This window comes from Apostichopus japonicus, chromosome 5, assembly GCF_037975245.1.
Source record: "Apostichopus japonicus isolate 1M-3 chromosome 5, ASM3797524v1, whole genome shotgun sequence".
NCBI lineage: Eukaryota > Metazoa > Echinodermata > Holothuroidea > Aspidochirotida > Stichopodidae > Apostichopus > Apostichopus japonicus.
The window spans coordinates 19071957-19085503 of NC_092565.1; the positions used below are offsets into that span (position 1 = coordinate 19071957).

At 38.1% G+C, this 13547-nt stretch overlaps 1 protein-coding gene across 9 annotated transcripts in view; it reads left to right on the plus strand.

The window, feature by feature from the left end:
• Window positions 1–13547, plus strand: part of LOC139967938 (probable JmjC domain-containing histone demethylation protein 2C) — a 128051-nt gene that overhangs the window by 69724 nt on the left and 44780 nt on the right. For 4 of the 9 annotated variants that reach the window (XM_071972163.1, XM_071972165.1, XM_071972164.1 and 1 more), the window contains one exon: window positions 12479–12691. In XM_071972163.1, the coding sequence (XP_071828264.1) occupies window positions 12479–12691 (213 nt within the window). Of the gene's footprint in view, window positions 1–7701; window positions 7862–7889; window positions 8125–8187; window positions 8248–9672; window positions 9759–12478; window positions 12692–13547 lie in introns of those variants that run through there. The other 5 variants (XM_071972172.1, XM_071972167.1, XM_071972169.1 and 2 more) reach the window with 5 other exon arrangements.

Below are 13547 nucleotides of genomic sequence, written 5' to 3' on the forward strand. Positions count from 1 at the left end.
GAGTGTGTCCAATCAACTTGCTATCTATTGTCTATCTGTCTGTCTGTCTGTCTGTCTGTCTTTCTGCCATCGAACACATATGTTTTGAGATAACATTATTGGTTCCTTCCACACTGTTGTTTTAATATGGGATTATGGAAATAATTAGAGCTTGCCAAAAGTACATATAAAAGATCATTGTAGGTCTTTCTGTGAAAATATTGCAAAATGCATCTATTTACCACCATTTGGTTTCCACAGTTACTCCCATTATTGCTGAGTAATAGGTCCTTTTGAGCTTGCATCACTCTAGGGATGAGGAAGGTTCAGACGAATAGTCGTAGGGGATTTGGGGGGGGGAAGGTTGTTTCAGGTCATTGTCTCAAAATGTTTATCCTCACATGCTAAGTTGACAGAATATCACTTTCATCACAGTCGGAACAAAGTGAGGTTTGTCGTTAACCATTCATATCCATACCTTGAGAGTAATGTGAGTATAATATTGACTCAGGATATGTAAATTAGATAGAAAGAGAGAGGGAGAGAGAGAGAGATGTGGAGAAAGAATAGATAGAGAGAAAGTAAAGACATATATCACAGTTGTTTTAATGGCTGATACCATCAACAAGTTTAATAGGAGGAAAATCTTAAAAAGTGACCTTTCATTTTTCTGGGACATTCTTATCATTTTCAATTTTGTGTGTAACTAGGGTGCACATACATAACAATGACTGTATGTTGTGAATGACTGCTGGAGGGGTGGAAAGATCATCGGTGTTGGCAGTCGAAGTTGAAGCAGGCGAGGAACTGCTATTTCAAGTATTTTTTTGAAGAATTTAACTCCATATTCTAAGGTTCTTTGCAACATAAAGTTCTCAAAGGCACATGTGCAGTACCTGTGAAAAGATTACTCTGGATAAAATTTCCACTTAACGTAAAAACTGACTTCTACTACCAGTATTGGTGGTACTGGTAAACTTGTGAATTCTAACTGTATGCCATGTTTAAGTTCATATATGTAGTTGTCAAGCTTTGATGATGCATATTGTCGTAGATAATGGACGGACTTGACAGCTTTGTTGATGTTTGATGCTCATTTGTGGTCTCATACTTGTTGTGCATTGAGTTGTGGTTCAATTTGTGGTTTTGTTATAGATAATTAGCGATGTCACACCCCAGTATTGGTGCTCTTGTTTGTTACTATCCTCTTAAGTCCACCTGTTGAAGATTTATTCAGAATGGAAAATGTAACTCAATTTTAACTTTGGGAAGGGTTTCCCCCATCTCTTTTTCACTTGTTTTAGAAAACCTCATCGCATCTACTCAGAGCATTGGCTTATTGTTTGACAATACTCGTCATCTCACATCCTCAGTGTCTCTCGTCAACCATACTTTATATACATTTTGTTTTCCTTTAAGGTGTGTGTAATGTGTATTATATATTTCCATGGTATCTATACACAAGGATTTGAAGCTCTGGTTTCTATTTTAGTAAAGGCATTTGTCTGTGGCACATTATGTCTGCAAGGTAAATTACTTGTTTCCTTTCCTTCGCCTCTCTGCCCCCCCCCCCCTATAATCAACGACTAATGGCAGTGGGCAGCATCTGCAAACGAGCTCTCTGTCTCAAGGTGCCATTAAATATATGATGGATGTAAGAGAGTCCGCCAGTAAAGCAATTTGAAATGGTCTCCTCTCCACTCCGGGAAATCTCATTTCGATGACATTTACATAGCCCAGTTTTATTGCACAAGAATAACAGGCATTCGGAGTATGCAAAAATGGTTAATCGTAGCTGTTGGCGATGAAACCTCTTTCCTTCCCTGTCTGTCGTATCTTCCTTGATTTAAAATACATCATCGTTCATCACGATGGATGTCTCACTGAGGCAGTCTTTTGGGAGGAACTTTACTTAATGTATATTTTCCAAGATGCTGACACTGAGAAAAAGGGTACTGTAGCCTGCCTAGGTGCAATCCGCAGCGCAGAGGTGAGTTTGCTTTAGTAAGAATGCGTCACTAATTGGAGAAGGTGATAAAACAATAACATAATGAAATATGATGATGCTGTTCTATGAGCTGTTTCACCGTGTCACTTTCTTTGGTCACTAGATGTCTGCTAGGGGTAGACAGCATTGAAAACCCCTCAAAGCAGGAAGGATGATTGTATTAAATGAAAACAACAAGTTATTCATATAGTGAGGGAGGGAGAGACCGCAGGTAGGAGGGATAGGGGAGTTGTAGGGTAGTAGGAGGAGGGTGACCTTTGGTCTAATGGTGTTAAATCTCCTCAAGGCAGGCTAATGGACATAACTTTGTGTAACAGAAAATAATCATTCCTAGATATGCAGTGTAGGGGGAGAAGGGGGAGCAGGGGGGGGGAGCAGGGGCTTGGGGCTGGAGTGTGGAGGGTGACCTTAGGTGTCAAGGTATTCGATCCGCTCAAAGCAGGGTAAATGGATATCGTTCTGTATATTTATAGTTTGGAGGAATGGGGGAGGGGTACAAAGGGTGACCTTTGAGAAAGAGGCATATTCCTGAAAATACACAGAAATGAACCTCAATATCCCAAAAACATTTATCCAGAAGTGAGGAGTGGGTAAATGATTGTAATATCCACTAGATATTGTGAAATTTTTCCCTAGTGTTCTTGTGTATCTTTGAAAGTATGACATATTTGAAGCTGGGAGCCTCCCCCCCCCTATCCAGAATTTTTTTTAGGTTTTAAATGGTGCATTCTGAGATAATAGACTAGATGTATAGTTAAGTACACAGAAACGTTTGAATTTGTGTGACATTGAAAAGGGGAGTGGGACACACCCCACACCTATTTGTTTCCAATCCTGCCCAGGCCATATGTAAGGGAAGCCATTGACAGTTTCTAATGTTTAAACGAAAGTATTTTCCAATCCCTCAAAGTGTAATGTGAACAGTGGAAAACTTAGTTTACCTCTAAGTGACCTTTTATCAAGTTACCATATTACAGGCTGTTTGGGTTAACATCCGATATTATGTTACATCAAGTATATACTAAACTAATTTTTTGTAATTCATAATGAGGTCAGGGAGCCATATTTCAGTACAGGGTGGAATGTCCTACCTGGTTAATGATTATGTTTGTGACTCAAGGAAGTGCCAACATGGGATTGTGTTTTTTGTCATCGTCCCAGAATCAGCTTGTTGTTCTGCTTAGACTGATGAACAGTTAAACATATTTCTTGTATGAACTGAATTTGACCCGTTTTGACTGTTTCCTGATAACAGGGAATGTGATCACTGTAATTAGAGCAACTTTTGAGGTTATTTTTACAACTAGAGATTTTGTGGAAAAAATGCATTTTACTTTGAACTTGTACTGAACTGGTTATATATAGTTACTAGACTGTAAAAGGAGACTATATTAAAGAAAGATCATGTATTTGACTGGATATAGTCTGTTACTTTAGTCACAAAATTACATCACAAACAATGGAATTAGGTTCAATTATTGGATTAATTGGTCGTTAATGAAAGAACAGGCAAATTGAGTTGGGATATTTTAGGGAAAAGGTGACCTACTATAAGGCAAGAACCTGTTTATATTTCTAGTTTAAATGAGCAATGGTTAATAATACAACTAATGTTTTCAAATATTGTTTTTTTTTCTGGGATTGTTCTGATTTAATATTTAGATTGGTACAAGATTGTCTATAGTAGTAGTCTAATACTCTGGTATTTAGATGGCCCATATATTGGAGGAGTGCCCAAGAAACAAATCAAAACTTGTCAATATTTGTGGGAAAAAAGAGGAAATCTCTTACCTCTCTTGACTTCTACTTTTGCACCTTGTCCCCTCCCTCCTTGCCCCTCCCTCCTTTCCCCCTCCCTCCTTTCCCCCTCCCTCATTTCCCCCTCTCTCCTTTTCCCCTCCCTCCTGGCTCCCTCCCTCATTGCTCCCTCCCTCCTTGCTCCCTCCCTCCTTTCCCCCTCCCTCCTTTCCCCTCCCTCCTGGCTCCCTCCCTCATTGCTACCTCCCTCCTTGCTCCCTCCCTCCTTTCCCCCTCCCTCCTTTCCCCCTCCCTCCTTTCCCCTCCCTCCTGGCTCCCTCCCTCATTGCTCCCTCCCTCCTTTCCCTCTTCATCCTTGCCCACGCCCTCCTTACCCACTCCTCCTTGCCCCCTCCCTCCTTGCCCCCTCCCTCCTTTCCCCCTCCCTCCTTTCCCCTCCCTCCTTGCCATCTCCCTCCTTGCCCCCTCCCTCCTTTCCCCCTCCCTCCTTGCTCCCTCCCTCCTTGCCCCCTCCCTCCTTGCTCCCTCCCTCCTTGCTCCCTCCCTCCTTGCCCTCTTCATCCTTGCCCACGCCCTCCTTACCCACTCCTCCTTGCCCCTTCCACAAAAAAAGGGACAATTAACATTACTATAAGCTTCACTACCCAGTGAATCAACAAAGTTTGCATGCAAAAAAATTGACCTGGTTATTGTAGAAGGTTCTTTTCCACCTGGTTGCCTTTGAAGTCATTAGCAAATTTATTTCCTGTAGCTCAATAAACATGAGGCTACATTAATTTGCGCATCTGCCTGTCATCCGGTTTGCATTTGTGTTCTAATTGTTCATTAAATTGTGCCGTCACCTGGGTAAAAGTGGTTGGGAATTGGAATATCGAGTGCCATATAGAACAGTTTATATGGGTATATGGAGGTAGTGTGGTGTGCAGATGGACTCTGCAGTGCAGAACATTTGTACAATTTAGTAAATCAACAACAGGGAAAAAGAAAACAAAACAAAAATCAGGCTTTTGGAAAATTATTAAAACAAATTTTGAAAAGAGCAAAGAAATTAATGGCTATAATAGGATTGAAACCTGTGTCCTCTTGGTGACATATGCAGAGAGTAAATATTTCAGAGTTTTAATTTTGTGTAGCGTTTTTGATAGCTCTTAAATTTACGTAAAGAATACTATGTATGGTTAACAGTACAATATGGAAACACTGTGGTACATTTTTGCCCTTGTATAGCAATTTGTACTTGTTGCATAGCATTTTGCTATGTGATACCGGATGAAATTATGTGTCAGGTGTTCTACCAACTGACCTTCCAGGACTTAACAAAGGGATTATTGACCAATTCAGCCCCAATAGTATAGGGGAATCACTAATAGTGTGCAAATCATAAATTGTTCTCTTTAAATCCTTATGTTAATTACATTGTGGACATTTACAATTGAAAGTAATAAAATGTTCGTTGTTAATTATGTCATTAAAGATTAATTTGATCTATTGGTCAAGATGTTGCAGTTCATCAAGAAAACCAGGCTTGAAAAGAGTGTTTATTACATATATATTTGAATGAAAGGAGATCTGCTTGTAGCCAAGAAACAATGTAAGTTATGAAAATCAGATTGATATTTTGTTGCATGGTTTCTGTAGCATATCACCTTCCTTATTCCACTCTCACTCCTTCACCACCCTCCCCTCCCCACCCCCACCCCCCATAAAGTACGTAAGGTCAGTACACTACAATGCAAATTACACTTAATACATACCTTTATGTATTAGGCCATAACATTTAAGTTATATTGAGTTTCTGCCATATTGTGTAAACATTTTACTTAGTCTGGAATTCTCCTCTCATACAAATTAACAACCATATCATTATACTGCCCATAACATGCCTTACTTGTTGACCATTAAATTAATCCACACAGTTTTGTGAAACCTAATAAATCCTACAGCTACCGAAAATGTCCTTTGGCTGATGTAAAAGCAGGGTTTTTTTTGCATTTGTTTGGCAATTGTATTAATTACCAAACCTACCAAAGTGTTTTTTGTACCCACCTGACTATTCGTTTTCATCTTAAGTAATGGTCAGTTAATAAGTTATACATGATTACATTTAGTGTTCAACCATTCCTCACCCATACACTTTCCTATCTATATCTCAATCATGTGCACAAAACAAAGTGGAAACATCCAAACTTTTCAAGATTTTATTAAGTTCATTACTTGATATGGAACTTCACTGGTCAGTCAAAGCTAATGAACTACAATGTTTTGTGATTTCAATATTGAATAACACTGAAAATTGATCTCGAGTGGCTGCTTTAAATCAGCTGCCTGCACCCTTATGAGGCCCCACCACCCAGCCAACTGTTTTGCATATTTACCTGACCCATAGATCATCCCACCCCCCCCTCCCCCAACATCCCAAATTTATCATTACAATGCCACTGGAATATGGTTGATAATGTGATGGTCAGCTCTGCTTCCTTGCTACAAAGTTCATCGGTCTTGGCATGAAGAAGGTTGGCTCACATTGTCAGCATCACTTTAAATTCATGGCCAGTATGTTGATATTGGTAGTTCTTTTTTTTTAAAAGCAGTTTTCTCGCTTTGAACCTTGCCAAATTTTTGAGGCAAAGTCAATTTCCAGCCTTACAAGGAAATTGTTTGACTTCAAACTATGAATAATAAATTATCAATACATTTTGAAAACCAAAATTTTCCCCCATTTGGTTTTACCATGTATGATCAATACCAAGAAATGTTTTAGGCAGCAAAATATTTAAAATCCAACTGTAATAACAATTACTCATTATTGTTCTCATTATTGTTAAGAGCACAAACGAAGGAGGAATGTCACAGTGTGATAACAAATCTATATTCTGAAATTTGAGTAATATGTGGTAGATTAGGTAAAAATTGCCAGGAGTAGAGGTCAAATGTCAAATGCTTGCTCTATGGGGATAATCCCCAATAAATAGATGTGTGAAAGATTTAAATCCAGGTTTTGCTATCGAAAAAAAAGGCAGGTAAAAGTGCATAAATTATGTAAACTTGAAATATTTTTTTATGATTACTATCATTTGACAACATGTCAGAACACGTTTATAATTGCACAAAGAGACTGCCTTCCACCACCTCTTCGTTATTAGTCCAATTTATGTGACATGTGTAATGTTTCTTTTGTTACCATTTTCTAGTCTCTAAAAACACAACATGGAGGAAATCAATTGAAATGAAGTTTATGAGGTTATGCAGTATTATTTCTTAATAAAGGACCCAGTTTGGTTGAAATACATGAAAACATATCCATCATATTGCCAGACTTATCACAGTTGCTACTGCATTTTTTTTATGGAAATTTGTACAAGCTCGGTTTTTTAGAAGTGATGTGATAACAAGAGAGTGGAATAATAATCCACCATCCCTGTACTTTGGAACCACTTCCGTCGATCTTAAACCTTTAAATGATAAACAAAACCACCCTGTTTGCAAACTGATTAAGTGGTGGGTAGTAAATGTTCTCCTTGGTGGAAATAGTGTAATTACTTAACGATTTGTCAATATTCCGCTGCGTAATCAATTAAATATTTAAAAAAGAAAGTTCACATCCTGCCTTTTTGTGTTCAAAAGTTCATTTAATGTCATTTCTTTATATTACTCTAAACCTGTACAATACCTCCTATTCAAATACATTGTATATATACCCCCTAAATATTCTTGAAAGGATTGTTTTATTATTAACAACCAGAGCGGTTCTCCCCCCCCCCCCCTTTAATGGCCATAATCCATCTAGCTATCACACACATCCATGTCAACAACACACACTCTTCTCTCCATTAGCACAATGGATGATCATCATCACTGCCTGCGCCATACATTTGCCTGCTACTATCCATCCACACAGTTACAGATCATCCTATACTCTGCTTTATTGGTTTGACCTTTCCCTTGCTGAGGTTATTCCATGACAGGGTGGCAGGCTTCAAGGCCATTTTCATTGGAATTCAGCAGCACTGTTATGTGTGTGTGTGGCTTGGTTGGAGAGGAAGCTCTTCTGTATAAACAGACATTAGTTAGTCAACCAGCCAGCCAGCCAGCCAGCCAGCCAAGCTAAGCCAGTCAGTGAGTAATAATAGTAAATTGCAGACTGTGTGCTGTGCCTGCTGCTACACAATGTTAGATAGGTCATTATATTGTAAGGCCTGACTGTGAGCAGGCTTGTAGTGTTGTATTGATGCTGCCCTATTGAATGGATCTGCAGTGTCTACAGCCAGCCCTTGGAATTTTGCGAGCGTTTTTACAAACAGTTGTGGATTTTTCTTGGATTGCACTAGGCATCGTGTAGAAAACTGTTATTGGTTATTTTTAACTTTGATTGTGAGTGGGTAAGAATGATTTATTGTTTTAACTTTTATCTTTGATAAAGGAGGTCTGTGTTCAGGAATTGAGTCTTCTTTCTTTCTATGCTGGAGCAATTATCGTGGATCAATATATTGTCTGCCATTGCAGTTAAGTGTTGGAATTACTATTTTGACATGTGCTTGGTGTCTATTGTGTTGATAGATGTGTTTGTCCTGGACTGCAACATGACATGTTGTACCTTTGTTTATATTTAATTATTTTTTTTTTGCTATTGTGTACCATGTCATTAAGAGAATCATTAATTACATTGGAAGAGATTAAAAGCAGGAGGACAGGCTATGGTTTAAGTGGGGGAGATTTTTTGCAACGCAACAAATTTATATCACTGTGCTTTGTTGACATTTTAAGGATTTTTCTCTCATGGCTTTACTCAAATACATGTTTCACCGTTGGGATTTAAGTAAGTTGGGATTGAAGTTAAGCAATGACCAGAAGGGGTCACTGGGCGGGCAGGATAAATAATATTACCAATTGTTGTAAGCTAGGTAGATTGTAGTGCAGCATATGTTCTGGAACTTCTGGAGTATATGTGCAAGTATGGTCATTTGTAATTTATGTACCTAAACCACAAAGCTTTTTGGGTTTGCACTAGATCCCGCAATATGTAGAGCCCACCAAGCCATATGAAAGGTAATTGTTCCTTGGGAGATTAAATGAGTACTGGGGATTTACTCAATCCTGCATCAGAATAAACAGCATTTGTTACACATTACTGTTGTACAAAGCAATATATTGATGTACTAATTGTAGATATCAATAAAGTGTGGTCAGGATTAATCCTGGTTTACATTAGCTGTCAGACAAAGAACATGATTCACCAACAAATTCAATTTGTTACATTAAGCGTTAGTGTCTGCCCGAATTGAATTCTCTTTAACACAATTCGCATCAGATTTGTATCCATGCTTGTGATTTGGTTCGAGGCTCAGCTTGTGTGAACACTAACCACTAAACAGGCCCTACAGAGATGATTATAATATGAATAAGTAAAAGGAGAAAAAATAACTAAATAACTAAAAGAAGGGAAAAGAATCAAAGGAATAAGAGATGATTTCTGGTTCAAAGGGAATCGGTATGATTCATTCAATATTTAATGTGGAGCATGGAACAACAGCTCTCCTTAATAAAGAAAGGGAAGAGATATGAGTCATTCTGTAAATAGGATGTACAACTTTGTGACTTTTGTGGGAGTTCCCATACAGTAAGACACGGAACCAGCAAGTTTGACCTTTATATTTGACAAAACAAATAATTAAATACTATATAAAGAGTAGTAATTGTCAACTCAATAACAAAGTAGTATCTGCCATGCTGGAATCACCTAGCGGCTAATTACACATCACAATGATATTATAGCCTTTTCATGATTGGTTAAGTAGGAATGTAGACCTGTACTGATTCAATAAGCAAACAGTTATATCAGTTTTTTTTTCCCCCACGCTTCTCAGCACATACTTAAAAGAATCCGTTGATATTTTTTTCATGTTTAAAGGTCTTTCAACTCACAGATATTTTCATAACTCTGTGAGCTTGAGTACCCTTTCGCAAGGGACGACGGACGGCAAAGAGTGTCACAGTCCAGACAACTACAAAAGACGTAAGCAATAGTTTGAAATGCATTAGGCTTAGCAGGACAAACTCTATATATTAAACATTATGCTTTTTAGATTGAAATGACTCAAGTTTTAAAAGTCTGCAATATCATCATGGAGCACTATGCACATGGCTCATAAGGCTCAGTACTTTGTTCTTCGGTGATACCTTTGGTGACACCTCCCTGGGCTAAGCATAGTAAAGTGGTATTTGCTGCTTCTATTGATTAGCTAAGCCTCTTGTTCTGTCTTGTATCTATCTAGTAAGTCAGCAAAATCAAATTCTAATCACAAAATGCTATTTTAATGGAATGTAGAAGTAAGTAATTGCAGTGTAGAAAATTCAATGTAATATTTATTCCTTTCCGAGAGGAAGAAGTTGATAAAAAAAAAACCTGACAGATCTGAAATTGGCTATTGTAACGCACAGTTTGACAGGTGAAATCATTTCAGGGTGATACTTAAGGTACCCCTCATCAGCTCTTATTGCCGCCACGGTGATGAGATGTAAAGTTCGGGAGCAAACTAGACGAGTTAGTACATATCAATCATCACCACATTGCTCGTTACCAGGTAAAAGGTTTGACCTTTCTCTGTAGATGGCTTGACTTTTTCCGTGTGAAAGGCTGAATTAACAGAATTGTACTCTTTCACGAACAGCAATCTCAAATGACAATTTTTTCACTTGACCTGATTTTCTTTCAGTATTTAATATATGAAAGTGAGGGAAGGAAAGGTTACTTGCACCCCCCGGGTGATTAGAAAGCGATGCAATCGGTATTTAACGCGCAACCACAGTCTTCTTTTCCCTGAGTGTTGAATTCTGGTTCTGTAGACGGGGGGAGAAAATACATTTAATCAAAAAGCTCTGCATCTTGGTCTGAAGTTATGTGAAACGGTTCCAACCAGGTCTCTATAGATCCGGATATGCATGAAACCATGGATCTATACCACAAAAAACATTGAATAAGGGGGGGGGGGGGATGTGGGGACCTTTGATCTAAGTAAGTTAACAGCTTTTCTGCCTCCACTGTGTATATAACCAGTTTAAAAGTTCTGAAAGTCATTTCCCTGGTACTGTTTGTCAAAGGCAGTTTAACCAGTGAATAATAGATCTGATACCACATCACAAAATGGTATTTGAAACAGCATTGTTGCTATTCAAGTACAAAGTATTGATGTATAGCAGGTTTTGTACATTGTTGGAACAATAGTACTGTATATATGCTAATACCAACTTGAGAACCTCAAAAGAATAGTCCAGGTCAAAACTTCTTTTGGGTATGTTAAAAAGGAACATAATATAAGCATTCAATCTACATCATTCCCTGGTTGAAACCATTTAAATTAATTCTCAGGCTTTAGTGTATGTATAGTATGTACCTTTTTTTTGTCCACGTTATACACCCCCGTCTCCCCCCGTGTTCTTTATTGAACCTACCAGCAATGTTCCCTTTCCTTCCTTCCTCTTGTTTGTTTTTTGGTAGTAACTTTCAGTAGAATTTCAGTAGAAACTAAAAGCTGAAAGTGATGTCAAATGTTATTCTGATGTCACGCATATAAATAAACCGATCTCGTCATTGTCCCTTGCTTGTAGAGTTCATCTATATATATATATTAATATATAAATATATATATAATGGGATGTTAGGCGGCAATTCACTCAATGGTTGCTGGTAACCAACACTCTATAGTGGTGTAACTTCCTGTCATTTCATACCATAATTGGAGCTCATTGTGAAGGTTATTGGAGACGGTTGTTCCGTTTACGTGCAAGGAAAATATTAGAACAGTACTTGGAAGTGTGGCGTGTGGCCTTACAGAGAAATGGGAGTTCAGCACTCAAAATCCAAGTCACTATCACTATGATCTATATTTGCCGTTTTATTTCTTTTTATCCATTTTCGCAGCATTGACATTGTGTGGTATTTTATGTGAACTGATACTCTACCTGGGGAGGGCGAGGGCACGGGGGGGGGGGGGGGACAAGGCTGAGACATCCCCAATCATGGCAAAAAAGAGTCCAAGAGTTGGAAATGTGCAGGTTCGAAATTCTGTCAACTTGTGACAACGAAATGGAAATTTACAATTTTCTGGGTGTCAGATTAAACTTCATACTTCCTGATATTATCGTCAAGATTAGGCGTTATGTGAGAGTTGTCTAAACGACAACTCTCAGCCATCACATTTACTTTATTCTTCTTTTAATACCTTTCTCCTATGCACTTGGATCTGTCATGCGCAAAGACTATGTACATTCTTGCAATTTTGTGGACATAAATGATTGGATCTCTTGTAAAGTAAACAAATTTGACAGAGCTTTTAATTTGCAATACTGTTCTTTGTTGTTAAGTGTTCTTTCGCATTCAAGCATGAGATTGTTGAAAACGGTTTCTATGATTTCTATCAAATCAGTCAAAACAATAGAAACCAAACCCACGTTTTGTCATATAAGGAAAAAGGAAGTAAAAGTCAAGACTCATCGTAACAGTAATGTCGTGGTTCAACTTCCTTTGCAGGTTTCACCTATTTAGCAAAACTTTTTGTCGTTGAAGCATGAGTTACGTTTCTTCATACTTTTGTCAGTGCTCATAATACCTCATCAATGTGATGTTAAGTTCAAAACCCTAATTCTCGCTTTAACAGAGACCGACCCTCTCGGTTCACATTATAACAGAGGCGGCTTATTTTACCTCTCTTTTTTTCTTTTTCTTCCGTTCAACAGGAGGATTCGAGGAAAACACTTAACAAGCCAATTTTCAAGCGTTACCCAGACGTCAAGTTAGAATTGGACAGATGGGTGCATGAGCAAAGCGAGCAGCACATATTAATGAAAGCACCTTACGGGCTGTCTGGTTATCGAGTTAAAGTTTACCGGATTGGCTCCACCACTCAATGGTTTACTGCCGTCATCACAGGACATGACCTTATGACAAGGGTAAGTCTATCTGTCTGTCTGTATGTTAGTCTTTGTGTATGTAACACAATGACTTGGCAGATAGGCCAACTGTTTTGTCACCACCAGTGGATGCTCTGGCTGTATTAAGTATGGATTGATCCTAATCACAAATTTTGAATAAATGAAAAAATAATAATAATAATAAAAAATTAATAGATAAAAAAAAAGAAAAAAAAAAGAAGTATGGATTGATCTTTCGTCTCTATGTCTGTGTTAAATGTAAATGAACTTGTCTCTCCAATACTTGACATATAGGAAGGGGAGTGCAGGCACTGACTCTCCCCCCCACTCCCCCCACCATGTGAAAACATTCAAAGATTTGTACTATTCAAGTGTCTTTGTTTTGAAGTACTTAGCCTGTAACTATATGTCTTCTGTGAATCATCAGTTGACGAATGTTGCAATCACAGCAAAAAGTCAGCCTCCCCCAAAGGCGACACAAAGCACACTGCTCAATTACTTCAATGGATTATTTGAATTCTCCACCTGCTTTGTTTAAGCATCTAACGATACTTTCTATTTTATGGATTGCCTTTACATTATCTAAATTTTATGACCTATATCAGTGTTTACACAGAAAGACCACTGTCTATCAAGGGAAATCCCCTGTTGTGACTAATTTTGGGTAATTATGTTCGAGCTTTTCCTGTTGTCCCATTCATTGGCTAATCAATCATCAAGCGACTCATTAAATTGATAAAACAAAAGTAAAAAAAATTTCCATCGAAACTGCAAATCAGCACATGTTGTTTATGTAGTCCCCTTTCTAAAAGTCATAGTAACTTACCAATAGTACCAAGAACATAATTGTGCATGGTTAGCATAGTTCATGATT